At 46.5% G+C, this 26,633-nt stretch overlaps 2 protein-coding genes across 7 annotated transcripts in view; both read right to left on the minus strand.

Annotated features, from left to right (window-relative positions):
- Positions 1 to 6,502, minus strand: part of rgs12b (regulator of G protein signaling 12b) — a 53,096-nt gene extending 46,594 nt beyond the window's left edge. Inside the window, 4 exon segments of the mRNA XM_080520400.1 lie at positions 519 to 1,499; positions 2,161 to 2,394; positions 2,864 to 4,689; positions 6,413 to 6,502. Coding sequence (XP_080376526.1) covers positions 519 to 1,499; positions 2,161 to 2,394; positions 2,864 to 3,961 — 2,313 coding nt within the window. The 5' untranslated portion in view covers positions 3,962 to 4,689; positions 6,413 to 6,502.
- Positions 6,503 to 7,882: 1,380 nt separating this feature from the next.
- htt (huntingtin) overlaps positions 7,883 to 26,633 on the minus strand; it is a 33,021-nt gene continuing 14,270 nt past the window's right edge. For 2 of the 6 annotated variants that reach the window (XM_080520909.1, XM_080520907.1), the window contains 37 exons: positions 26,246 to 26,469; positions 26,084 to 26,162; positions 25,825 to 25,986; positions 25,692 to 25,747; positions 24,990 to 25,138; positions 24,610 to 24,746; positions 24,402 to 24,518; positions 23,697 to 23,819; positions 22,688 to 22,947; positions 22,461 to 22,603; positions 22,107 to 22,335; positions 21,370 to 21,511; positions 21,065 to 21,244; positions 20,798 to 20,974; positions 20,633 to 20,709; positions 20,084 to 20,219; positions 19,882 to 20,004; positions 19,510 to 19,717; positions 19,264 to 19,409; positions 18,423 to 18,600; positions 18,242 to 18,337; positions 17,973 to 18,157; positions 17,751 to 17,877; positions 17,510 to 17,613; positions 17,149 to 17,303; positions 16,927 to 17,066; positions 16,739 to 16,824; positions 16,525 to 16,655; positions 16,307 to 16,439; positions 16,064 to 16,219; positions 15,798 to 15,988; positions 15,184 to 15,298; positions 14,853 to 15,066; positions 12,509 to 12,728; positions 12,162 to 12,324; positions 11,039 to 11,199; positions 7,883 to 10,631 (listed from right to left, as the gene is read on the minus strand). In XM_080520909.1, the coding sequence (XP_080377035.1) occupies positions 10,418 to 10,631; positions 11,039 to 11,199; positions 12,162 to 12,324; positions 12,509 to 12,728; positions 14,853 to 15,066; positions 15,184 to 15,298; positions 15,798 to 15,988; positions 16,064 to 16,219; positions 16,307 to 16,439; positions 16,525 to 16,655; positions 16,739 to 16,824; positions 16,927 to 17,066; positions 17,149 to 17,303; positions 17,510 to 17,613; positions 17,751 to 17,877; positions 17,973 to 18,157; positions 18,242 to 18,337; positions 18,423 to 18,600; positions 19,264 to 19,409; positions 19,510 to 19,717; positions 19,882 to 20,004; positions 20,084 to 20,219; positions 20,633 to 20,709; positions 20,798 to 20,974; positions 21,065 to 21,244; positions 21,370 to 21,511; positions 22,107 to 22,335; positions 22,461 to 22,603; positions 22,688 to 22,947; positions 23,697 to 23,819; positions 24,402 to 24,518; positions 24,610 to 24,746; positions 24,990 to 25,138; positions 25,692 to 25,747; positions 25,825 to 25,986; positions 26,084 to 26,162; positions 26,246 to 26,469 (5,637 nt within the window). In that variant the 3' untranslated portion in view covers positions 7,883 to 10,417. Of the gene's footprint in view, positions 10,632 to 11,038; positions 11,200 to 12,161; positions 12,325 to 12,508; positions 12,729 to 12,935; positions 14,069 to 14,852; positions 15,067 to 15,183; positions 15,299 to 15,797; positions 15,989 to 16,063; positions 16,220 to 16,306; positions 16,440 to 16,524; positions 16,656 to 16,738; positions 16,825 to 16,926; positions 17,067 to 17,148; positions 17,304 to 17,509; positions 17,614 to 17,750; positions 17,878 to 17,972; positions 18,158 to 18,241; positions 18,338 to 18,422; positions 18,601 to 19,263; positions 19,410 to 19,509; positions 19,718 to 19,881; positions 20,005 to 20,083; positions 20,220 to 20,632; positions 20,710 to 20,797; positions 20,975 to 21,064; positions 21,245 to 21,369; positions 21,512 to 22,106; positions 22,336 to 22,460; positions 22,604 to 22,687; positions 22,948 to 23,696; positions 23,820 to 24,401; positions 24,519 to 24,609; positions 24,747 to 24,989; positions 25,139 to 25,691; positions 25,748 to 25,824; positions 25,987 to 26,083; positions 26,163 to 26,245; positions 26,470 to 26,633 lie in introns of those variants that run through there. The other 4 variants (XM_080520911.1, XM_080520908.1, XM_080520910.1 and 1 more) reach the window with 4 other exon arrangements.

Raw genomic sequence — 26,633 nt, forward strand, 5'->3', positions numbered from 1 at the left:
ATAAATAACTTATCAATCCACTTGGTGGGTAGGGAGCCAACTGCCATGCTCACATTAATTCACTGCGCTACGAGGGTGTCGGGTGGGCCGCGCGAGGTTTATGGTCATTTTCTCGGAGCGAGGAACGTTTTTAAGTGCGAGCGAAAAAGTTCCCGGGCCATGAGAGCAAAGAGCGAGTTGAATCGGAGGCCGGAGTGCAAACGAGAGCGGAGGGATGAGCGCGGATGGATTTATAGCCTCAATAAACTGGACTTGGACACACTGGAGTCGGGGTAAATTTCCACAACAGGGACGTGTGATGGGGGACGCCGCCGACTGCCTGGGCTTCTCATCTCATGGTCAGTTTTAACACAGCTCTCCGACAACACACAAAGTGGAGCGGCACATCGGTGAATGCACTATTGTTGGAATTACCAGGTTTAGCTGGGAGAGTAGATTTAAAAGAAAACCCAAACCAAACAAACAAACAAAAAAACTTTCCAGATGGTTCACTTTCGTAGATGCATTTAAAATCGTACCTTTTTCTCCCCGTCCTTGGCGTTCCCTCCTCGCTTCTTCTCCGCTCCGCTGCGCTCCCTGTCTCCTGAACCGAACAGCTTCTTGGCCCACTCATCCTTGTGAGCGGCCAGCCGGTGGGTGTGAGGATGCGGGGGAGGAGGGGGCTGGCTCCCTCCAGGTGGCGGCAGGTGGTCTCCGGGGGCCAGCGGGGCCCTGTAGCGGTCGGCCGGGATCTTACTCATGGGTGGGGGCAGGGTGCTGCAGTTGGCTGACGACCACCCGTCGGTGGACTCGGCGTAGGACTCCTGGTCACTGCTCAGGCCCTGCAGGTGGCTGTGGTGGTGCTGCTGCCGCCAGTCTCTCAGCACATGGACTGGCAGCCACCGCTGCGGTTCCACCCCCGCTGCCGCCGCCCCGCCCACCCTCCTGTCTCCTCCCCCGACGGCTCCTCCCAGCTTCCCCGGCGGGTAGTGGTGTGGGTGGACGCCTCGTGAGTGCCTGCCGGAGACGTCGGGGTGAGCCAAGGGCAGAGGGTGAGGGAGGTCGGCCAGGTGCGGGTCGTGACGGTAGTGGCCATTCCTCAGCATGGGAGGGGGCGGGGGCGGGGGAGGCAGCGAGGCCGCCGCCGCCGCTCCGAGGGTGGGGCTCCAGGCCTGCTGAGACGGCGGGGGGCTGTCCCAGTGGCGTGGCCCGGAGGTGTGATTGTGGTTGGGAGGTCCGCCCAGGTCAACTAAAAGCACCCTGTTGCTCTTCTCTTCTGGTAGGAAGTTGCCGATTCCACTGTCGCTGTTGCTGCTGGTGCTGTGGTTCTGCTGGGCGTCGTTGTCCGGGTCGTGGAAAGCCCGAGCCCGGACGCCCTCGATGTTGTCTCCCATGTCCCGGTAGAGGACGGAGACAAACTGGAGGAGAGGCTGAGAACTGGGGGGGAACTCCAGGCAGCCTCCTGTGTCCGGATCAGGAGTGCATTCAAAACCAAACCTCATGGCGACACCGAGATGGACCTGGAGAAACAAGAGCCTCCATCAGGAAGAGCTGCCAGCAACAAAAACCCTAAACTTCCTTTCATTCACGTTTTGAATATAGATGAATTTGCAGTTCTATATCTATCAACATCAATGAATACTCTATTAACGCACTTTTTTGGAACTCGTTTAGTGGAAACCAAAATCTTTTTTTTCTATTCCTAGCCTTCTCTGTAAACCACATCTGTACGTACATACATCTCTGCTCCTGGTCTTTTTAATTGTTTTAGATCAGTGGTGTCAAACATGTTTTAATTCCGGGCCCAGATCCTGCACAATTTCATCTTGAGTGGGCTGGACCGGTGAAGTAATGACGTTTTAATTTGAATTATAAAGTTTATTGTTGTTGTTATACAAAGATACACGTGACAAAAATAATCAATATTTTCGCACAAACCAAGTAATAACGACCAAAATTTACTAATCTCATTAGAAAGCTGAGATTTGGAGGAGAGTCCAATACAATTGTTTTTGTTTTTTTTTAGTTCTGTTATTTGCTCATATCTGTGTTGATTCTACAGAACATTTTCAAATGTACTTGATGAGGAAATATGAATTATCTTCTTGAGTTGATTCTATTTCAAAAAGTGGTTTCTCATGCTTTCATTGCGCTTCTTAAGTGTGTGTTTTTTTCCTTTACCTGATGGAGACAAAGTTCGGGGTCCACGATGAAGACATGACAGGAAGTCCTCAAGCCCGCCTCGTCGTCTCGTCCGTTGATGAAGTGGTCGGGGTCGTCGGTGGCTTGCATCGTGACCAGGCCGAAGAAGCGCCGGTCATCGGGACAGCACGCGCTGAAAGCGAGTTTCTCTGCAGGATAGGTGGCCAAGACCTGACCTCGGTCACTGCACAGCTGCACGCTGTCATGCATGACCTGGTGGGGTTATAATTGACGCATGTTAAAACTTGATGCAGGGAGAATAATGAAGCAATCACAGCGAGCTGAAATTATGAGGACAAGCAACCACGTGAAGTCACTTCCTGCTTTTTCCTGTTTAAAATTAAAGATTATATCTTTCTAATAGAAACAAACTCGAGAATCGTCTGATTTTTAATGCAATGAATATGTGAAATATTGTGTCAAATTGATGATATTTAAAGTTTCCATGTGAAATGTATTGCACATCAATAAAGGTTGAACAGTTGAAATTCCTCAAAAGACTTGTATGAATGACTTTGCTGTATTTTTTTTTAAATATGCTTTTCTCTGATTAGTAAATGGAAGAGATCTTTGCTTATCGGCGGAATGATAAGATTTAGGTGCTTATGGGTGATTACATTAAGGATTCAGGCAAAATAAGAAGCGAAGAAAAAAAATAAATAAATAAAGCTGCCAGTTGCACCTTCATGAGGACCAGTGAATGAATCTTCTGCTCGGCTCTGAGGCGCCTCATGCTCCCTCTGATGGCTTGGATGCTGTCGCTCTCCAAGTTGGTCCCTGTGGAGGCCAGTTCAATGGAGCCGAGGTATCCCACGATCATCCCCACGTTGAGAATTCCCTCGCTGGGCTCCAGGCCCAGGTCGCCTCCGTCTCCTACATCCACGTGTTGCTCCTCGTGATGGTGAAGGTGGAGATGACGGAAGTCGGACTCCAGGAAGACCGAATCGTCGTTGAGAACCTGCGCCATCTCCTCTTCGGAGAGGAGATTGGGATTGCTTTGGGACCGGGAGGCGGAGCGGTACGGAGGGAAGTCCGGGTCAGAGAGTGGGCGTGGCTTCGAGGGGCAGCTCGCCCCGGGCCTGTCCTTGTCCGAGCTGCTGGAGGAGTGGCTGGAGTTCTCAAAGATCATGTTGAAGATTCCTCCAGACTGCAGCTCCGCCACCACCTTCTCCGCCCTGTTGATGCCCAGCTGCTTGGAGTCCAGCTTGGGCTTGCACCAGCCTCCGCGGCCTCCGCAGGCCGACCTGCTGCTGTTGTTGTTGTTGTTGACGCTGTTGTCATAGAAACCGTCCAGCTCGTCGTCACTGGAGCAGGAGTCCAGGTAAGACGCCGCCATCGTGTTGCTGCTGTGGTGGCGGCCGCCTGCCGAGCGCTGGTGGTGGTGCCGCCTCTGCCGCTCCCCCTCGGCGATGACGAGCTTCAAGACGCCGGAGCAGCGTCCGATCAGCTTGACCACATCTTCATGAGAGGCCTTGGAAACGTTGATGTCATTGACGGAGAGGATGTGGTCTCCAGAGCGCAGCCCGACGTAGTCGGCGGGGCTCCCCTTCAGGATACAGCTGAGGACACAGGGGCTCTGGCCTGACAGGGTGAACCCGTAACCCGTTCGCCCTCTGGCCACCTCCACGCCCCGAATCCGGCCCTGCTGGACGGAGGAGGAGGACGGTGGAGGAGGAGGAAAGCTCATCCCACCTCCACCACCTCCACCACCATGGGGGCGCCTTTTAGATGATGCATCCATTTGCCGGGACATCGTTCCGGGAAACTTTCTCTTGTCCATCAACTCAAGAGGTTTTATTCCTCGGAGGCAGAAGCCTTCAGATATCAGGCAGAAGAAACTGAGCGTCAGTTTAAAAGGGGGTGGAAAGACTCTCCTTGACCTTCCTTTCAATTAAGGTTTAATTCTGGTCGAGGCTGATGCAGATGAATCTGTCCCATTTCTCAGTTGTGTTGTGGGATCTTCCTTAAAGCGCCGAGCACATATCCTCTGCTCGAAGTTCATTCGTGTGACACTTTTGCATGTCATGAACGTTGCGTCCTTTCCCTCCTGCGGTACGTGCTTTCCCTCTCTGGCCTCTGTCTCTCTCTGGACCTTCCTGCAGGTATCTCTGTCTCCTGAACGGCAGGTTCATGATCTCTGCTGTCTACTGATTGGCATCTACCCTGTTGAACAGATTGAAGTGGATGGCCATCGACCTCCCAGGCGGGTATCTTTTGTCTGTTTCTTCCACTTAAAAGTCAATGTTGTCAAACTGATCATCTGCCTCGGATGGCCACATGAACAAAAACTGAATTATATTTCACTTTGCTCTCATTATAAGTCCTCAGGCAAGGAAACTTGCCACGGCCAGGGTCTGTCAGCCTGTTTAAGAGCTCTGCTGTCAGGCCACTATGAAAAAATTAACATCGGCTCCAAATGCAGCAGAGGGATGAGAAGCTAGCCGCAGTTTTGTCACGGCCTCGCGAGCCATCCCATCCTGGTGTGACCCTCTCCTCCAGCCAGGTCACCTGAAACACAGAAAACAAGCAAATCAGGAGAGTTTTCCATAAGTCAGCATGCTGGACTTCAGTTTTCATCACATCTATTACTTACAGATTAACATTGATTGTACTAGGATTTTAAAGAATTTCCCTCCGGGATCAATAAAGTATTTCTATTCCATTCCATTCCCTCTATTCCATCAAGCTAGACACAAAGCCACGACGTCAGAGTGAGTAAATAAAAAGAACCATAATGCAACAGCTATAGGAGAAGCTTTTAGGACGTTTCACTGTATTTTGCAGAAGGTTTCATTAAAATTGGCTTTATATAGAGACTGTAGTATTTCCCGTAATCACTATTTGGATTTGGGAAAATATAGACATTTTTCATCATTTATATTCTGCGTCACAAACAAAGAAAAACTTGAAAGTTGAAATTATAATGTTATGACACTTTTTTACTAGTCTGGATCAATCAAATTGAAATTGGGCTGCATGAAGCCCCTGAAATAAAACGTGTCTAACACCCCTGATCAACGTTTCACGTCTTAAAAATAGGTGAGTCTGCATCTAATTAATTTACGTCACAAATGTACAAAGTTCAGAAGAAAAAAGTGGCTGCGTGTCAGGCTAAAGATGAAGACGAATCAGTCTTTCATTGAAAATTAGAGCTGAATTCCTCTTTTATGGTGAAAAACTGGCAAATGAAAGTTTGAAACTTCAAGCTCTTTGAGTTTACACACCGTCTCGGGTCTATCCTATGGCAAAAGCGAGTCATCTTTGCAGAGTATAACAAAGGAATTCTATTTAATACAGTGTGTTGTGAGGTTCCTTCAACGTTTTTGTAATTGTTTAGGGTGTGGTGGAGTGTCACCTAAGTTTACACTGGTAAACATTCGGGTCCTGGAGGAAAAGGTTAGGAACCATTGATCTCCACACTGTGTGTTGAGGGGAGGAGACTGAAGGTAACACACCTGAGCAGGTAGGCAGGGCAGCTCTGACAGGTGAACAAATCCAGCCTACCTCACCCGCACAGAGGATCAACTTTCCACTCATATTTGACACTTTACCCCGCCTGACCTTTTCAATATTGTAGAAATTAATCGGATCTCTGCGACATTTTGATGTAAGCTGACGCGTTAGCCGCGCATGCTAACAGAGTTAGCGACCATCGGACAGCGGTGTCAGGAGAGAGAAAACAACACTTTGTCCGTTACTTTCACAGTGAGACATGCATGTTTTCCTGTTAGTTCGTTGAAGATGACTTAAAAAAGTGTTTATCTGTGTCTTGTCGTTACTTGTCGCTCAGAAGTGCATCCACCCGTGCTTAACACGTAGTCCCGCCCCCTCGGCTTCCAGGTCTGTGGAATGTCGGCGGGTAACCACGGCAACGGCCCCGTACACAGACTTTATACTGGCTGTCATTGGCCCTCCCGGCTGTCAATCACACCGTGAACAGTTATCCAGACAAATTAGCCAAAGTTTGACTGAGAAACCCGAAATAAAAAAAAAAAGTAGTTATTCCACAAAACAATAAAAGTTCCTTTTAACGATTAATATGCGTTTTATTTGAAGCAGAGTAAGTAGGATGTGTGTAATGAAGCGGCGCGCCGCACGTAAGAGACGACAACAGCTGGCTGGAGGTCTGAGTTTAAAAAAAAGTTAAATCTGAAGTGGGAGCAGGTTTATTTTCTCACATGTTCCGTTGAAAAAGGCGTTTGAATCTTAAAAAAAAAAAAAAACGACTTACGTGAACGCTTCCAGCGGTGATGCTCCCTCCATAGCTGTGTAACTAAGGTTAGGTGGGTAAACAAAAGAAAGACTGCACCATCTGGCGAAGTGGCCTTAAAGAAGGAGGTCTGGAGGAGGAGGGAGGGAGGTGTGTTTAGAGGAGGGTTTACGGGGGGGTCACTCCCAAACTCCTGCAATAATACCCCCAAAAGCATGCCCCTTAAATACTTCATACTCTCATCAGTGTATGTGGACGGAAGAAACCTGCACATTTCAGGGTATTCAAGTCTGAGATGGGTCTCTCTTAAGCATATTGACATCTATTCAAGGTGTGTAGAAGAGGGTATACAGTGGAGACACTTCCCAACAAAGGCAGTCACACACACACAAAAATTACTTCTAAATACTTCATATTCTCATCCGTCCATGTGAGGAAACTTAAAAGTGCACACCTGCAAGAAATCTGCACATTCTAGTGTCTTAAAGAGAGAAATGTGTGTTTAGAGGACATTTTACAGCGGGGGAAACTTCCAAACTCATGCAATCATACTCAAAACATGGTCTTAAAATCACATCTGCAAGAAATCTGCACATTTTAGTGTGTTAAAGTCAGAAATGTAGGTTTCTTTTGCAGATCAACATCCATTTAATGTGTTTAGGAGGATTTCCAGCAGGAGAAATGCCTCCAAACTCCTGCAATCAAACCCAAATATCATTTTAATTAAAATAGTTAACTCTTATCAGCATGTGTGGAGGGATTTCACGTGCACACATGCAAGAAACTTGTACATTGTGGTGTCTTAAAAGTCACAAATGTGTGTCAAGAGGCTTCACAGGGGGAAACCTCCAAAACTTGTGCAATAATACTTAAAAGAAAAACCAAAACATTGAGTTTCTTGCCACACTGGTGAGAATATGAAGTGCACTAAAGCAGAACAACATCCATTCAATATGTCTTGGGGCTCAGTGATGACGATTTTTCTGAAACAAAGCATGCAGGATCACTACTATGAGTTCTTTAAGCTCTAAAGTTCATCCATAAGAAGCATTAATACCTGTGCCATCCTGATTTCAATTGACCATATGGCAGCTGCCCAGTAATCCCGTTAATACATTTTAATCACACCACCGCTCTCATTGGGCTCCATCAAGCAAGAGAAGGTTTCCACCTCGTGTTTTAGTTCATTAAAAGTTGAGAGAAGGAAATTGTAGACAACGTGATAACTGGCCTGTGGAGGTCGGATTGTTGTCTGGAAACGGGCTCCACTCTGTTTGCTTGCAGTTGGCTGGCAACAGCTTGTTTGCTTCTGGCAGAGTCCAAGATAATGTGGCACGTTTCGTGTGCTCGAATCCACACAGGTTGATTGTGTTAAGAGACAGTTAGTAGATCCTGCGAGTGCCGGGCAGACCCGACTCCAAAATTATCTACCAACCCATAAAACTACGGCAGCTGGTGCACGAGCGAAATCAAATCTCAAAGCCGTTTAACGTCTTTAAATAATTTATTTGTTTCTACAACAGACCATATGCAGTGATTAATCTCTTTGAAAATAATGTCATTAACTGAAATACACAATCTCTTTCAGTCTGGTTTTCACAGGCAATTGTAAAAAAAAAAAAAAAAAAAGTGACAGAGGCTCCAGCCTGAAGATGATGTGAGAGGAATCGCTTCATTCTCTGTGTTTTCGAGAAAGGACAACTTTTTAAGTAAAGCTTAATCATGCTTAGCACAAAGTGGACATCGGGGGCCGTGTAATGTACTCAGCAGACAAAAGTTAACTCTTCCGAGTTCATTCTTCATGAGGGGAGCGTGTCAGATCGATTGAACGAGACCTTTGTACAAACGCCCCTTCTCCTCAAAACCACAGAAGATTTCTGGCTAATCGCATTACCCGCCCCTGCGGGGGGTTCCCTGCCCCTCTTGTGCCAGGAGGAGACACTGAAAGACAGGCTGGAAAGACAGTTCTCTTCTCTTAAAAGAAATATTTCATTCTTAAGTAGTGCGTGGAGGAAAAGGGTTTCCGTCAGTTCATTCCTCCACAAATTAACAATGACTTTGAAAAACGATCCCCCGTTTCTTTCATCTGCTTCGGTGAGGCCTTGCAGTGGAAGAGGACTCCAGTGGTTTCTGTGGTGTGAATTCATTATTTCAACATGATCAAAGGAAACCAGTCGTTGCCTTCAAGGTTGGAAAGTGGTAACGTGGTTAGCATACAACCCGCGACGGTGTTTTATTTCTGCAGGACTCTTTGCATATGGAGAAAGCGCCTAACATCGACAGAAGAACTTCAAGTTTTTAAGTGCTGCATGTGTTCAGTATTCTGCACAAAGACAACAATGAAATACTGACCGATTCTTCAACTGAAACTAATTAAAGCTCAACAAAAATGTATATATATATATATATAGATGTATATATATATATATATATATATATAATGTTTAAAAAAGAAAAGAAAACTCCCGCCCGCCACGCTACACGTCCTCGTCTGTTGATTTGTCAATGCTGCTGTTGGTCGCTAAGGTCACAAGGCTCCCTTTGGATTGTGTTGCATCTCTTCCACACAACAGTCCTGGCAAACGTACCCACGGAGACGCAGTATTAAAGACGATGCAAGAAAATCGCAGTAATGTTGCGCATGCTTTCAAGCGTTCAGTGTACAGGACATACATATTCAGTCTTTTCTCTAAGGCAAGTGTATGTACAGAGTAACGAAGGCCCGGGCGCTCCACCGGGCCACAAAGTCTTTCATAAAACTCTTGGAGCTTTTTGCATTCTGCCATCTGCCGAGTGTCTGATGTGTCACTTTCTTTTAACGTGAATGCGTGTGTCGGTTTCGAAAAGAAAAAGGGAAATGGCATCACGTCATCTTATTGTCTGAGCCCTCTCATCTTTATATTTCATGCACCATGGCTTTCATGTTACTATACAATTACTTTTTACAAGGTACGAAGGACTGTAAATTACAACTACGGTATTATGGTCACATCTTACAACCTGAGAATTAAAAAAGTACAAGAAACACGCAGGTGGAATCTTTTCTGGAGCGGACGAGACTGATCGAAGCAATATAAAATCATACGAGGGGGAGGCCGCTTCCCCTCCAGCTACCGCTTAAACATCACATCACAGCAATTTTGGTATTTTTCCTGTTTGAGCGTGTTATTAATGTGAAGATAAATGGATTCTTGAGGGATTAAAACTATGTGTTGTTTTGGAGAAGTGGGATTTTTGAGCATCTTTTTTTTTTTTTTTTAAATACTGCCCAGCATCAGTTTAATTCTTGCTCTTATCAATAGAACATCTATAATAGTTTCCTCAAACTAACAAGTGCAACACCAATCCCCCACTTCTCATCAAAAAAGGGGAAAAAAAAAAAAAAAACCCAACCAAAACCCCCATTATGATCATTCTCACACATAAATGATTCACTGTTTTCCACTATCGCGTGTCAGAATGAGCACGAGTAACGCAAATATAAAAACTTGTTGAAATACACCATCGACAACATTTAGCGGGCGTGTATGTCGGCCCATTGTCAGCATCCGAACCAGAGCAACGAAACTCACTGAAAAATAGACGACTCGAAACTTTTAAATATAGTAAATACTTTGCATTTTCAATTTCTACTTTACCGACGTTACAATACTCAAGCAAGTCCTCGCAGGAAAATAAATCCAATTTTGTGTTTTCGTTAACTTTTTTTTTTGTTTTTTTTATTTGTTTGTTTGTCTTGCCGAGTTTGGCTAAAAAGGTGCTGGGTGGGAGGAGGCGAAGGTCTGCGTGTCGGGTTGCAGCCAGTGTCCTTCACTACGATGCCGAAGCTCACAGCTTCTTTTACGCTGAACTTTCTCCCGTTCTTGCCCTCTCTACACAATCATGACTGGTTCAGTAGTTTGACTTATCGAGGGGGAAGGGAAGAGGCTACGCTAAGGTTCGTCTTTTTTCGTCTTCTCATGAAACGTCCCGTTCTTTCCATCCATCGCGACGGTTCAGAGGTGAAGATCTCAATCTGATCCAGCCTCAGAGCGACGTGTCCTGGTGGATGGACTGCAGGCAGCCCAGCAGTTGGTGATACGGGCTGCCCGGCGACGCCACCGTCTCGAAGACGGACTGGAAGGCCCGGCGGTCCAGCTCCTCGTCGATCTGGTGCCGGTAGAAATCCATGGCCACCAGGCAGAACAGGTTGACGTCCACCACCTCGCTGGAGCCCATACGGCTGATCACGTGTGGCAGTCTGACGGGAGGCGGCAGAGTTAAGGGCGGTTTGTATAATACAGGGGCCTTGTGACCAAAAGAGACATTTTTGTGATTTACTGCCAAATCGAATTTAACTGGAGCCGAAAAACATGTTCAACCTTTAAAAATGAGGCTAATACATAAAGCTTCATATGTAACTCTGAGACAAACACAAAAACTCTATCTTGTCTTGCATATGTGAAGTTTCACATACCGGTAGGTGGATAACTAATTTTGCCAAAAGGTCACATAAAAAAGTAGCTCTACTCTTGGGAGCCGAGACATAACTTCACTTAAAATTTTACCCAATAAGAATTAACTCAATAAAAATCTTGTCTTTTCCCCCCCAGATTTTGATGCCACAACATCCGACCGTCGTCCAGCCGAAGCGTTCTGGAAGGATACAGGGCCGAGATCCACTGGGACGTGGACGCAGAGACGAAGAAGCAGGACAGGCTCCACATGGCCATGGCCACCGGAGTCCTCTGAGTGAAGTTGGACAAAGACAGCAACACCCAATCTCGCACCATTGAAGACTGGCCTGTGGCATGAAGTGTCTGGAAAACCTGTGAGTGGGGACGCAGCAGAGAGGATAAGAATAAGGATAAACAAACGCCTTTAAAAAAAAATAAAAAAATTTATTTTAATATTGCATTTTTCCACTCAAACGTGGTCCGATAACAGACATATCGTACTTCTATTTCCTACTGATATTATCTGTTGAAGTTCAAGAGTGTTTCGGAGCCACAGAACTTTTTGAGAACGGTTCCCAAAGTGGAACCTTCTGGAAAACAGTCTCAGTGTAAACAGGCAATAAAGCAACTTTCTGGAAACCCTCGGTCACCGTCCTGTGTAAGGCAGCAGAAACAGTGCTACTGCACATGCTCAGTAGATGGACAACAAAGTTTCCTCTCAGTCCATACTTGGTAGTTTTATAGTTGACAGTCGCCGTAATACAATTACAACCTGGTCGTTTGTCCATACGAATGTCTGTGTGCTCCCATTGTTAATGTTTATTGCGTATTGTTCCCTGCTGCATGTGTACTTTTTAATCACAAAAAACTAAATCGGCACCCACTAGTGGCCCAAAATGAAAACATCGTTTTCAACGTTTCCATGTAAACGGACATCGTTTTCAAAACATTGTGTAAATGTGGAACTTTTCTGAAACAAAAATGGTGTGAAACGTATCAACGGGGCCTGAATTTGAGAGATTCGCCTTTAACTAATGAAACCTACAGATTTTTGCACCTGTTTTAAACTGTTCATACAAAAAACATTCTGTCAAAACGTAGGTTTGATTTATTTAGAAACCTCAGTCATGCTCCCCAAAAACATTCAAAGACTGTAGCATCTGGGTGAGGAAAGAAACATTAAATATGCTTTTTACGTTCCCTTTTTCAAAATATTTGTTCTTTTTTTTTTTTCCTGTACCTTTCCTTTCATGGCTTGTCAGGTGGGATCACTGGCTTCAACGTCCCACAGCCTTACCGTGGACTAAACAGTCGCTCCGGGTGCTGAAGCTCACCTTGTAGACCACCGTGGCCATGAACTGCGGGTAAGGCTGCTGATTGGACAGGAACTCTCCGATGACCTTGTTCATGACATCCTGTGGCGGGAAGAAGTCGTCCAGAAACTGGGGCAGGATCCTGGAGACGACGCGCGCCTCGCTGGGTAAACCCTTCCTGATCCTGAGAACAACACAGGAAGACACCCCGCCCCCCGCACCACCAAAAAAAAGAAATCCAGTGAGGACGGGAAAAGTGCTGCAATCATCCTTTCTAAACACGGGTGCAAATATTTCACGGTGAAAACACGAGGTTTGATCTTTGTCCTCAGGAATACCATGGGCAATGTACGTGTGGATGCGAGTACCTGTCGAAGAGCACAGAGACCCTCTCCATGGCGACAATGATGGACTCGCTGTCTGGGGCCTGAGGGTCGGGGTGGGCAGGGCGGCTGGCAGGGCTGGCTTTCTCCTTGCCTGAAGAGAAACCAACATGACCCGCCGTGACGCCCACCGCCTCCGCTACCGCAGCGTCAGAGTCAACCTGACCTCTAACCCCTGTAACGTCTGAACCCGACGCGAGCACCGCTGGGAAGACCAGAAGGGGGGTGGCACCGGGCGAACCAGTGGGGGAAAGGTTAGAGCGGGAGTCGGGACACGCACATCACAAGATTCAGGTCAAATTTAGAGAAAATCTCAGGAATGTCGTTGGACTGAACGGAGCGCCCACAAATTAACCAAGTGACTGGTGCTGAAAGTGCAAGAGACTTGAAGTGCCGTGTTTCCTGGCTTCTAGATTAAACTGGCGTCTGACCCGAAGGTGCATCACTTTGCCCGTTCGAGACAGACGAGAGGGGGGAAGTAAGGAGTAGCTTTGCATTGGCAGAGCTCAGAGAATTTGCTGGCTCGCTCTCAGCGACAAAGAAGTCCTATTTACACGGTTAGAATAAGACTACTGGAGGGTTAGTGAGAGCTAACGGAAGGGTTAGAGGTAGGGTACATCAGAGGTACGGATATAGTACGATCTCCATGCAGGAAGCAAGCAAAGAGTGTTTCCTTTCATCTTCTACATAGCGACTGGACTAGTATCGCTGTGAAGAAGCATAACAGACGTTACTCACTCGTCGGTAGGTGTTAACATGTTGGTATGACAACAAAAAGGATTCGTGATAGTGGGTGATATAGCAATCGGAGAGAACTTTCAGGCAAGAAAGTATGAAATATGTGATTATGGGTGGTTTCACAACAGATCTGATCAAACTGTAGTCTTATCGAGAGTGAATCCCAGGACTTCAATCCATTTCTATGTATTATCAACTGTTTGAAATTTCAACTCAATAGATGATGCATGACTGCATGCCAGCGAAGGTTACAGTCATTTCATCATAGAGGCAGTAATACATCCCTTTGTTATTCTGAAGATTGCCAGTCTGCCAGATTTTAAAGCCAGTCTATAATGAACCCCAGTACGGCTGAAAACAAGAAATCTTTATTTCACAGCTTTAGATTGCTATTGCAACCCGAGTATCTAATGTAAATGGAGTTTTGTATTTCTAGTGGCATTTGGGATGGGTGAGAAAGAAGGAAATAAGGCACAGACTTTATAAAGCCAGTAGGGATTAGTAACACTTGCAAGTCTCACAGTGCAACTTATGCAAGTACAGATTCAGCCAAGATGAACAAGAATGAGGAAAGAGTGCCACAAAGAACGAGTCCTACAACTTTTCCTCGCACAGTTAAGAAATTGTTTAAGGTGAGATACATGAAATACAAAGCGGTATCCGATCTCAAACATTTTTCAATAGGGATGCACCGATACTGACACCAGTATTGGGTCCAACACTACAGAGTATTCACAACGTCATACGTCAGCAACGTCGCCTGCAGGTACACAAGAGAGGACGAGCGATGTCCACGGGTTGGAGGGTCTTTAATATTAAGGAGAATGACAAAAGAAAGAAACTGTAAATCATATTCTGCCAAATTATCAAGCGGAGGAGAAGAATAGTTCATACAACACCAGCAACTTATCGGCAGAGACATGTGACCAGCAGAGTGAACTGGATGTCGTTCATTAGTTTAGCTGCTCAGTGGATCAGGAGCATTTCACTCAGAGCCGTGCTACATGCTGAAGCGTTTCGGGCCTCACACACAAGCGACGTGCCGACATGATTAAAAGTGGGACTGATACACTCATTCACAGCGAGCGAGGTGTGTGGCATCAACGCAGACGCTGTGCAGAGGTGGTTCACTGCAACGCATAGCCTTGAGGCTTTATAGCGCATCTGCAGTGGGTATCGGCAAGTAACTAAATGTTCGTACTCATCCTTTAAAAACATGTTATCGGCGCATCCCTAATTTTTAACAATCTATTTTTCAGAAAGCATGAAATGCTCCATGTAGAAGTTATTTTCCCAGTGTGTAATAGAGCAATTAATGACAAGTAATCTGCCATCATAGACTGATGAGGCTTTTTAGTATTTTAAATAAAAGGAATACTGCAAATGTCCTCCTGTCGAGGGAAACGGGTTAAAGAATCGTTCTTGTGGCACTCTGATGCGACTGTACAAGCGTCCATGCAGTCGAGTTCGTCAGCCAGGTTCACATGCTTGCAGGCGTTTGTGGAAGTCATTCACAGCAGCAGTAATTCCAGCACCAGTCACGATGCTATACACACTAATCAGTAAGCCAGTGTGCACCGCACTCTCTTACCCGTGTACATGCAGGTGAGCATGAGGCCGAGAGCAGCCATGGCTCTGTGTGGCGACGGCATGTTGACTCGGTCCACGCCGAGTTTGACGAGCGCTTCTCCGTCCACGCGCGACAGCTGCTCTGACAGCAGGAGGCGCTCCAGACCGCGGAGCACGCAGTGGTAGATGACCGAGGGCGTGGAGTCCTCACTGGCCGACACCATCACACCACATAACTACGGTGAAACACACAAAAAATACTGAGGGGGGGAATTTTCCAGAAAGAAAACACAAGGACTACAAAATCCATCCAGTTGTACAAAAATATCAGGTTTTGATTTACACTACTTTACCTGAATAATCCCAGCCATAAACTCAGCCCCCACGTCCAGAGGGTAGTTCTCCATCATATAGAAAGCCACAGCACACATCACTAACACATGCTGCTGGTTATGCAGGTTCACACAGCTGGAGAGAGAGGAGACGCAGAACAAATCAATTTAAATCTAAAATGGTGGTTCATCTTGCAGTTTCTAACCTTCCTTCACCAGTTGTTCACAGTCTGCAATTAATTCATTGACGCCACAAAACGACTATTTTTGAAACATTAAAAAAAAAACGTATACCGTTTAAAATCAAAACAGTTTCGCGACTCTCCTTGAATAGCTGGCGCCCCTCTGGTTGAGAATCACTGATCTAAAATAATAAACGGAAAGCCTGTCCATACACCTCGGGGCCGAAATCTGCACTCCATGCTTAATTCAATCAGCTTATTCGTCTGGATTAAAAACTAATTGATACAAAGATCCTCTTAAAGAGTACATGTGTAGAGGACCAGGGCCATTTGTGTAATGTGACATTAAACACGGCAGCTTCCTGAGGCGCTCCCGTCATGAACGCAGGTCATTAGGAGGCGAATCGAGGTCAGCGTCTGCATGTGGTTCAGATTAGAGAGTCGGACACTCACTGAGCGATTGCTCTCAGGTTGGATAGAAGGTACTCGGACACGGTGGGGATAAGCTGTTTGGCCGTGTCGTCCAACAGGTCGCACTCCAACACGTAGAGCACCCCATGCAGCGCCCCCATGCGGCTGGGAAGATGGGTGCTGCGCAGAGTTGTCTCCAACAGGCGGCACACGGGCTCGGCTATCACCTTGTCCTGGAAATGCAATTATGAATTGATTTTAAGTGATTCCTATCAAACGCCATTGTTCCGTCTGGTCCGTCCGCTCACCATCCCCAGCACAGCCGCTGCTTTGCAGATGGCGGGCACCAAGTACTGATTGAGGATCTCATCTTCGGGAGGGTGGAGTTTCTGCAGCTCCATCAGGGTGGAGAACATCATGTCAAACTGGTTCCTCTCAGTGAACAGGTCCGACACCGCCAGCAGCTGCAGAGACGTAGAGGAGCGTGTGAGATCCTTCATTGGTGAAAAGGAGAAACTGAACTGATCGCTGTACGACTGATCGCAGCTCACCGATCGGACGACTTCACTGATGAGGATGGTCGGGGTGCGTCTGTGACTCGGGGAGCCGGGGATCAGCCACTGGCTGTAGAGCTCCAGCAGAAACTGGGAACAGGAATGAATGTCCACTCCTGCACGGTGCTTCCTAAAAGCAAAGGGAGCCGGCAGGTGAGCGTGTGTGTGTGCACATCCGATTTATGTCGGTACAGGTATGTGTTGACTGATCTGACCTGGAGTTAATGGGGGATAGTGGAGGAGAAGTGGGTGCTGGAGTATCTGCCTCATCCTCCTCATCCTCGCCCCATTCTTCCTCCCTCAGAGGAGTGATGTTGTTACCCAACCACACTGAATGGATGGAGACCTGAAGAGACAGAAGCCACAATAAAATACACATTTACCTGTGATAAATAGCAGATGGCTGTGATCTCGCTCAAGCTTTCATACCTGCCCCAGCTTGTAATCCATGTTGCCCATTTCCCTCTCTGTGTTAATCTGAAGCAACAGCTTCTCGTGGCTGATCAGCGTACCTGCTGAAACGAACACGAGCAACAGATTTACTCTAATGAAGTGAACAAGTGTTGGATGTTAGACGATTCCCTCGATTTGAGGACTGAGTTTAGTTTGTGTGTTACCTGCAGAGGCGGCTGACAGTGAGGGAACGGGGTCCCAGGCGTGGTACGGGTGATGTGTGTGGACATTATCTTTCTTTGACACAAGAGCCTGAATCTCTCGCTCCACCTCTCCTCTTATCACGGCAAGTTTTCTCCCAAACCTGAACACACACACACACACAAATAAAAGCCTCACGGTGTTGTTGTGCTGCCAGACGGGTAACAGAAGAGCAGCAGGGCTACCGTGTCTCCAGCGCTTTAAGGCTCTTGTTGCGGGGCTGCTGTTCCAGACAGCTGACTGCAGGGTTGCCGGCGGTGGGCAGGGTCATGGCACTCAGCACCAGGCTGGTGATGGCCTGCACGGCTAGCACATTCAACTGGGTACGCTCCAAATCCTCCTACGGAGAAATACATACAGGCTGTCTGAACATGTGCTACTATGACAACAACTGACCCTGAACCCCCCCCCCATTGTATAATGCAAGACCAGATTTGAAGCTTGATTGCCCGTTTTCCATCTGCTTGTCAGCGTCGCAGTGCTCCCTTTCATCTCACTAACAAGGATCATGCTGCGTAGATTACATTTCCGAGGTTCTGCATTTACCTCCTGTTGAGTCTCCTCCTCCTGGTCCATAGTGATGGGCTGGGTGACCAGCACCCCCAGCAGAGTGGCCCAAGTCTCCTCAAACTGAGTCCTACTGCTCCAACCTAAAGGCAGCCAATCAATCAGTGGAAATACGAATATAAGCCGGAGTAGAGAAACGGATGTCAACAGTGAATGTCGTAAAAAGTACAGTGTGATGATATAATCTACTGAGACGATAAGGATGAATGTGCTTTTGTACCAAGCGTGTTGATGCGATAGAGAAACTCTCTGAAGACATCCTTTTCCTGCAAGAAGTCCACTGGGATCTCGGGCAATGTTGTACCAAACTCTCCTCCTGGCTGAGGGGACCAGCCCAGTTTCCAAACCTGACAGACAGACAGACAGACACACAGAGCAGTTAAGCATCACCACAAACACACTCGTGTATCTGAACTGGCCTCCATTTCTTTCAAACACTGACCAGCGGAGGGACTCGGGTGTAGCTGTTGACCAAAGGCAGACGGGACAAACTTATAACAATGTTGCGCAACGTCGGTGTGAGAAAAGCGGGAAACTCAATGTTTCGATGGTGACCCAGGGAAAGAACGCTCTGCAGGCCTTCCACCAGCTCTGCCATGATCTCACACGCCTGCCACTCGCACATATCTGCAACACACAGGGACTGTTAGAAGTCTGGAGACCTTCAGTTAATGTGAAGAAATCTGACAATGCCTTGAAATGATTACTCACGATCAGCACGCGCCGAATCCACCTGGTCTTCTTCAGTTTCTCCTTTAGATTTTTTCTTCTCTGGATACAGCAGCTGGTCACCAGGACTCACAGCCACTGTGACGCCAGAGTAACGTATTAACTAATAAAGAAATGACGCATTGAAAGCACTTGAACAGATGTGTGCAACTACTTTACTGACCTGCAGCAATAACGAGGTGCAGGCAATAGATGAGGGAGCAGGTGTGTGTGCTGTACTCCGGGGTGGAGAGCTTGTTCCAGACACAGGGCTGCTGCAGAGCCAGACACAGACAGGACAGAGCCCACTGCAGGTCCACACTGAGGGGCAGGCGGTCCTGGAGCAGACGCCACACGACGACCTGGGTGGACATCGTTTTGACATGAGACGACAAGATCGGTAAAAACGCAACTTCTCTGGAACACTGCTTGCACATGTGCACTTTGACCGTAGTAAACGTAAAAGTCTTTACATGCGAAAGTAGAAGGACAATAACAACGTTTGCCTCCACTATCACGGCTCCCAGTCGATATTCTCTTGGGACTTTGTGGTTTTACAGTTGACAGTCACCGTAATGCAGTGGTTCTCAATTATTTTCTGTCCCCCCCCCCCCCCCCCCCCGGAATTGTACTACCATTGAGAACCTGATAATATTTATTTATTTATCTGTATAAACCACTGTATGAGTTGCTGCACCAGCATTCTGCATACAATCGCCTGATTATCAAAATAAATTAATAAAATGAGCTGGAGGCCCTTTTTTTTTTATCATTCAAGCATGAATAAAGACAGTAATACTGAAAGTCGCGCGCCTCACGCCCCCCCTGACACCCCACCACGGCCCCCCAGGGGGGCTCGCCCCACCATTTGAGAAGCACTGCCGTAATGACAATTCAACATGGTCGGCTGTCCGTAAGAATGGTTGCATTATATAAAAAAAAAATGAACAATAGCATCAACTAGTGGCCCAACATGAACACTACATCTTTTCATCAGCAGGACATCAGAACATGTCTGGGTTCACCTCTGCGGCAGTGCAGGTGAACGTGGTGATGAGATGCTCCTTGTCAGAGGGAATACGCAGTGAAGACGGCAGCTGGCTCACGCTCAGCAGATACTGGGAGAGCGCCCGGCAGAGCGACAAGACCCGGGGATAGAAACCTGGCTCGTCTGAAAGAGGCCGTCAAACATGCAAAATAAGGTGTTGATATTCAAAAGTTATATGTGGGATGAAATAAGACTGAACGTCAACTCCTCTTCCCTCTCTTACCATAAACGACGCCCAGCTTGTCCCAGTATGGCTGTGTTTGGGGCGGAGGCAGGAAGGACTGGTGAGGGGCAGGAAGTGACCCAGTGACCCCCGCTAGTTGCTCAAGGGTCACCTGCAAGGCTGTCTCTAACAAAAGTGACCCTTGACCCCGTGCCAACCTCTGCATTCCCATACTCAGACACGGACACAACAAGCCGAGATTGAAATCCTGGAGAAAAAAACAACAACAGAGGCAATATGTTACATGTATATAAGATTTCATGCACATTGTTCAAGGGCTTGATTACATGGGAATTTGTACTTTTCCGCAAATAGAAAATATACACAAGTATATCAAACGTTTGCACTCAGAATTAAGTCCATCAGCATTACCTTGTAGCTCATGATACTGAGGAGATCTGCGGGAGGTAGTTTGGTAAGAAGTTCTGTCGTCTCCAACAAGGAAACGTCTCCACGAAGACAACACTGAGACTTCACCAGAGCAACATACCACTCCTAAAACAAAACACATGTGGGATTAGCTGGATAATCCAGCTCTCTGTACAAAAAATTTCAATTGTGTGCAATTCCTCACCTTGTCTACAATGACGAGTTCAGGGGCAGGGGGAGGATCCCCATCCAGGGGGTGAGAGGTCACGGGAGGGGAGGGGCTGTTCGTATCAGTTACTATGGCTCTGAACCTGTCCAGCAGGGAGTAAAACCTCTGATGTCTGTGGCAAAGAAACAGAGCAGGAGGCATATTAAATCACTGCAACGTGACAGATCTGTTCTGATAACTGAAATCCCAAATTCAGCAGGTAATAAAACATCCTCGAATGACAAAGAAAGTAAGATCAGATGCCACATTTAATAACAAGGTGAGATATACTAAAAAGAGCATTACAGTTAGAGATTGAAAATGTTTTTGTGTGTACTGTAAAAAAAAAAAAAAAAAAGAATATGCTTCCATGACAACGTTTCAAGAGAAAACACAGTTTTTGCCTTTTCTGAGATGTAGTTGGCAGATTGTCGTGTAAATGAGGCCTAAGAAGCAAAGACTGACCAATATGTGAATGCTTTACTGCAAACTTCAGTTCAACCTTAGTGCTTCACTGAAAATTGCAGTGATTCATCAGAAGGTTACCTCTGAGCCAAGCCGCTGGTCTGGAGGTATTCTTGGATCCTGTCCAGTTCCTCCACTGGCAGCTGAGCTCTACTGTTCTGGAGGATGAAGGACCGGAATGATAAGCGATACGAGAGACGGCACTCGGAACATGTGCCTACCAGTGAAGGAATCCAACTGGACTACCTGCAGCGTCTCGGCGAGCAACATCTCCACCCTGCGACATGCCAGCGTGTCCACCATGCGAGCCAAAACTCTGAATGGAGTATTGAGGAGCTTGTCCACGTAAAGCATGAGCAGCGATCCAGACTGACTGAGGTGAATCCCTTCCAAACACTGCAAAGTCTTCTTCAGCATGGTGGGCTGCCAAGAAAAAAAAAAACAGATGAGATTATGAAACACAATGGCGGCATATTGAATCTCTGAGTCGTGAGAAAGTGTCGCGCTTCGTACAGTGGTGAGGTTGTCACAGCGGGACTGGATGGCCTGGATGAAGAGGCCGCTGGCCGCCGAGTTGCGGTGGACGGCACTGATGAAGTCTTGTACCGGCGGCTCGTGGGACAGGCTGATGAGGTCGCGCACGTGGTTGACAATCAGCCAAGTGAGATGCTCAGAGTCATGGAGGTTCTGACACTGAGGGGGAGGGGAAGAGCAGGAGTCCATCATTGTCTACTTTTTTTTTTTAGATCTGATTTCAGCGTGTTGTGTTTAACTGTCATATGAGTGAATGTGTATTCAAACTATTTTGACAGTCTCACCACATAGTCACAGAAGAGGATCAGAGCGCCCCTGCGTACAATCTCTCTATTGACCATCGCGAGCCGTGACTCAGGCTTCTCCTCTTCACCTTCACCAGAGGAATGAGGGCTCAGCAGCTTTGTACATGAGAGGCTGTGCCTTCTGCTCGAGGAAGAGAGAGGAGATATGCACAAGGTGGATTTTAAAAGTGCTGCCGATCCATTAATCTGACACACAAGCACACTCACAACGAGGAGAGATTTAGGCTCCATTTAATTAACATTTCATGCGAAAATACAAGGTTTCACATTTAGACGATTTGCAAACGACACAAGTGACATGGCCACAGCGGAAACACTGAAAACAAAGTAGTTTTCCTGTTGGGCCACCAGTGGGTTTCGGTTGGTTATTTTTGTTATGAAAACATGCACACATACGTGCCGAGGACAACACATAATAAACATTAACTATAGGAGTACACAAACATTTGTATGGAGTTAAGACTCTCGGGAGAAAAGATTGTGGTTATTTTACAACTAACTGAGCATGTGCAGAGCAACTACTGACTAATACCCCTAACATGCATGCAGTAGCAGCGTTTTCAAGAGATTGCGGTTTGCAGTGGATCCGAGCACTGTTGTCAAACCGATAAAAAGACACCCAAATTGGTGCACAAGTCTCTTCCATCATGCTCTCTACTAAAGACAAAGTATCGCCATGAAGAGAGCGAGTAGCTGTCGTCTCTCTCCGTTCTTACCGGGGCGTCTGATGAACCTCTGTCCACCAGGAGTAGTTGGTGTAGTTGATGATTAGGAGGACCTGACACCACAGGAGCACCAGCGAGGGGTGAGTGGTGATGAGGCACTGCATCATGCTGTTCAGGCCTTCTAATGGGTAGAAGAGGCTGCCGTCAGCGCCCGTCTGTCCACCAACTCCCTCACCCTTCAGGAGCCGGCTGGCTGCAGCCGTGATCCTGCGAAACATTCCTGAGAAGAAGAAGAACAAGCAAAAAAGAAAAGTCAAACATTTTTGAATATTCATGAAAAGATTCAAATGTACCAGCATGTTTTTTTTTTTTTTTTTTTTTTTTAAGTGCTTCTGAAGTTCTCACCACTTTTGAAAACGTGTATCAGACACATGAGCAACGTGCCCAGCTGCTGGCAGTAGAAGGTGTGCTGCTGCTCAGTGATGTCCACTTTAATCTGCCTGGTGGAAATATCATCCAGCAACACACCAACCAGCTGGAGCAGGAACCTAACGAGGAGGGAGAGACGTGTCAATTTCAGGACAGGCTGGAAGAGAAACATCCACCAGCGGACAGTGAATACGGTCCCTGACCTGGCGAAGGTTTCCTCGGGTTGAGCCTTCTGTGCCTCCCCGTTAGATTCCTGGTTTCCGAGGGTGTCAGCAGGAGGAAGGCCGCTGGAGGAGGGGCTCTGCTGGTGCAGGTGGCGGATGGTGTGGCAGGAGAGGAGGTGTGGGGAGAGCGACAGCTCGTGGATCCGAGACAGGACGATGTCCTCTGTGGACTGGGAGACGAGGACTCGGAGCACTGCCAGGATACCAGACACCCACAGCTGGACGGTGGCGACAGACGCCTGTGAGGAACCAGAAACTTTAGAAACGCCTTCAAATGAAAGGTAGAAGTGGTGTTTAGTGAAATCAAACAGGACATTTGTTTCACGAGCGCCTTACCATGTGCTGGTAGCGCCTGAGAAAACTCAACATACAGCAACGGGATGGCCGATTAGCTAATTTTAGAAATTTGTAAATAAATGTCCTTAATCGATCGACTTCAAAAATTGTACTTCCCGTCTATGAAGCTTCGTAGGGTCTCGGGCCCAAATACATCTCAGATTTACGAGTAAAATATGAATCACACAGACTCCCACGATCCTCAGGAAGAGGTTCACTAAGCGTGTTCAGAGTCAGAAGAGATGAGATGAAGCAGCTTTTAGTTTCTACGCTTCCTCACTTGTGAAACAAATGTCCTGCTGACACACACATTCTTTTTAATGACAGAATTAAAATGCTCTAATTTGCTCAGGCGTTCCATTGAACAATTATGACTCATTTTAATACCATTATCTTAATCGTTTTTTACTTTTATGTATTCTTCACTTTATGCCTTTCTTAATCTCCCCGTTTTTACGAGTGTCCATTAATTCCTTGTCAAGTACTGTGGATTTCATTGTGTCTGAATGGTGCCATATAAATAAATTTGCCTTACATAAAAAAAAAAAAAAAAAAAGTAGTATGAATTTGATTTTAACTTTCTTACACATACTAAAAGGGAGAACGTTCCTCCCATCAAGGTTACTGACTGGACGCCTGTTACCAGACTCACCATTGTGGCCGGGATGGTGAACATGCTCTTTAGCAGCATGTCAACAGGTCTGAGAGAGGAAGGAGCCACAGATTCAAACAGTGTGTTCAACACTCCCAATGCCTCCGGAGAGTCCAAATGCATCTGTGTGGAAACAAATCAAACATGCTCATTGAAAAAAAAAAAAAACAATCCTTCCAATCATTTGAGTACAAACACTGCAGACTAGTTGACTATGAACACTGTAACATAATGGACTCCGGAGAATCACGTATCATGAACGGCAAACATTTATTTTCTTCTTCGGTTTCTTGACTCCAAATGGCACAACAGTCATATAACAAAAGGCACACTGCCATCTACTGGTGACACCGAGTAGTGCAAGTTTCAACTCAAATACATTTCTTCTATTCCGAACCACTAAAGTGAAACAAATCTATACCAATCTTTGATATGCTCTTTCGGGTACTGGATGTGACGTCAGCAGATCTCTTGGGTTATTGTTCTTGTGTAAGTTACACACAGCACACTGAGCCACAACCTCTATGTGCTTGGCCGTGCCCGGCCAGTACAGCACGTCACAAGTGCGCTCCTTGCATTTAACCATGCCCATGTGTGACTCATGAACTTTTCGAAGCATTTCACTTCTCTCACTCTCAGTGCGTGTGCTACAACTAATCCTTTCATATCAAACAAGACGATAAACTCCCGCTCATGTTTTCAAACCTGCTGTTTAGCGATCATAGGGAGTATGACGTCTGCGATCTGTCTGGAGAGTCTCTTCCACTTGTCTTCATTTTCTTTGTGGCACTGCTGTAGGACGAGGATGAACATCTCCAACACCTGCAACAAACGTGGGACCATACATGTCAAGAAAAGAGGTTCTCCAGTGTGCGACTGACTGGATCTGCCGGCTTACGCCAAGTCGACATGCCTGGTGGTGCTGAACGAGTCTGAGCAGCATGGAGACCACCACTTCTTTCTGCGTGTCCAGCTCTTTGCCCGCGTCTGCTTTGTTCGAGCCCCTCAACACAAACAGGTCGTGAACTATTGGCTGCAGCGCAGGGATGGCTGGAGGAGGACGACAATACATTCATATGTTACATGGCTGTGGACACGTAGAAAACATACCTTTTGAGACGTGCCTCCAAGTCGTTTATGGACTAGTATCTATACACAGGACTGCTATAATTTGTATTTTGTGTTGCTATTCTATAAAGTACATATATTTTTATATTCAGAATATTTCTTTAATATGCCTTTAAAAGCCTAACATACATAGAACGAGTGGTGTGTGAGATTTGAATTAATTACCGTGTGTGACAGCTTTCCTGCCGCTGGCCATGATGCCGTCACACAGCTGGATGATCTTTGGTATGCTGATGATCTGCTTTGAATGGTATCGCTCGTAAGACAACAGGACCAGAAAGAAAAAGATGTTGGGAATGATCGCCTCAGAGTCTCTGTGAGAAAACCAAGAGTTCTGTTAAGTTTGGAGCAGGGATGTTAAACACAGTTTAGCTCAGGGGCCACATTAAGCCCAATTCCATGTCGAGTGAGCCGGACCGGTGCCATAAGAACCTTTAAATTTAAACTTTTGTTTTGCCGAGTATGTTTGATTAAAATATCTACATCTTCACAATCTCACATAAAGTCAATTCTAATGAAACATTCTGGGACAAAATACAGTTAAATTAAAAAATTGTTTTAACCAATAGCTGTTGCATTATGCACATTTTTTACAAACTCTCCTTAATAGCATGGCTTTGACGCTAGTTTGATAGCAATGAGGTAGCTAGCTTTCATGTCGACATCTCAAGAGTCTCAGTGCTGTGTCCGTGGAAAAAAAAAAAAATAAATCAATGGTTTTTTTTAGATTTCAATTTGCTTAGTGGCTTGGCCAAATTGGAGCCTCTTGACTTGCGGCCCCACCTGCCTTATGTTTGACCTCTGGTTTAGAGGCTGTTCTTATAGTAGTAAAGCTCATATAAAACAAGATATACAGAGACGAGTTACCTGAACTGCCCCACTTCAATGTACTCAAACTGCTTCAGGACAAAGCCAATGAACACCTGAAATATACAGAAATAATCGAGTGAGACGAACTCCTCGATCTGAAGGCTTATGCAACCCCGCGTTGGTGCCTCACCTGATCCGAGTCGAGGAGGCAGTAGTTGACCCTGAGCTGCACGAGCTGAGCGAGCAGGTCCAGCACCTGCCTCTGCAGGGCCACAGAGGTGCTGGTGGTGTACTGCTTCAAAGCTTTGATCACCAGAGGCTCAAACAGTCTGATGTGGTTGTGAATGGCATTCTGGGGTTAAAAAAGAAAAAAAAAAGAGGAAAAGGCAGCTTTCAGATCCGCAGCACTTTGTGTTTTGATCTACAGCATGTGTTGTTGCCGACAGTACCTTGTCTCCTCTGTGACGCGTCGCGTTAGCGATGTTGGACCTCAGCTGGGTGGAAGCTTTCTGAATCACATCGAACCAACTAAAAGCGACAGAAAACCACTTGATGACGTCCTACATGAGCTTCACTGACACAAACTTACTGGCTATTTGAATACAACCCACCCAGAAGTGTCCTGGTCCTGTTCGGCCTGCACCATGTTACGAAGGCTGGCATCGGCCAGAGCCTGGGTGAAGTGCGTGTACGGAGCCATGAAGCAGTAGTGGTAGAGTCCCGGTCGGAGGCTGGAGGAGCCGAGGCGGAGCGCCTTGCCCTGGGAGCGGCTGGGCCCACTCAGTACCCCCTCGTACTGGGACGCCAGGTTGGTCCCGAACAGGGTTTTCAACAGCTAAGGGGAAAAACATCAACTATTAGAGCAAAATTAAAACATCTAACAAACAAATAATATTTATCTTCAAAACAAGACATCTTTTTTCAACCTTGATTATATCCATCAATTAGATTTGTAATTGCTGTGAAGACTAAACCACACTGCATGAGTTGAATATTGGC

Source organism: Blennius ocellaris, assembly GCF_963422515.1.
Source record: "Blennius ocellaris genome assembly, chromosome: 3".
Classification (NCBI taxonomy): Eukaryota; Metazoa; Chordata; class Actinopteri; order Blenniiformes; family Blenniidae; genus Blennius; species Blennius ocellaris.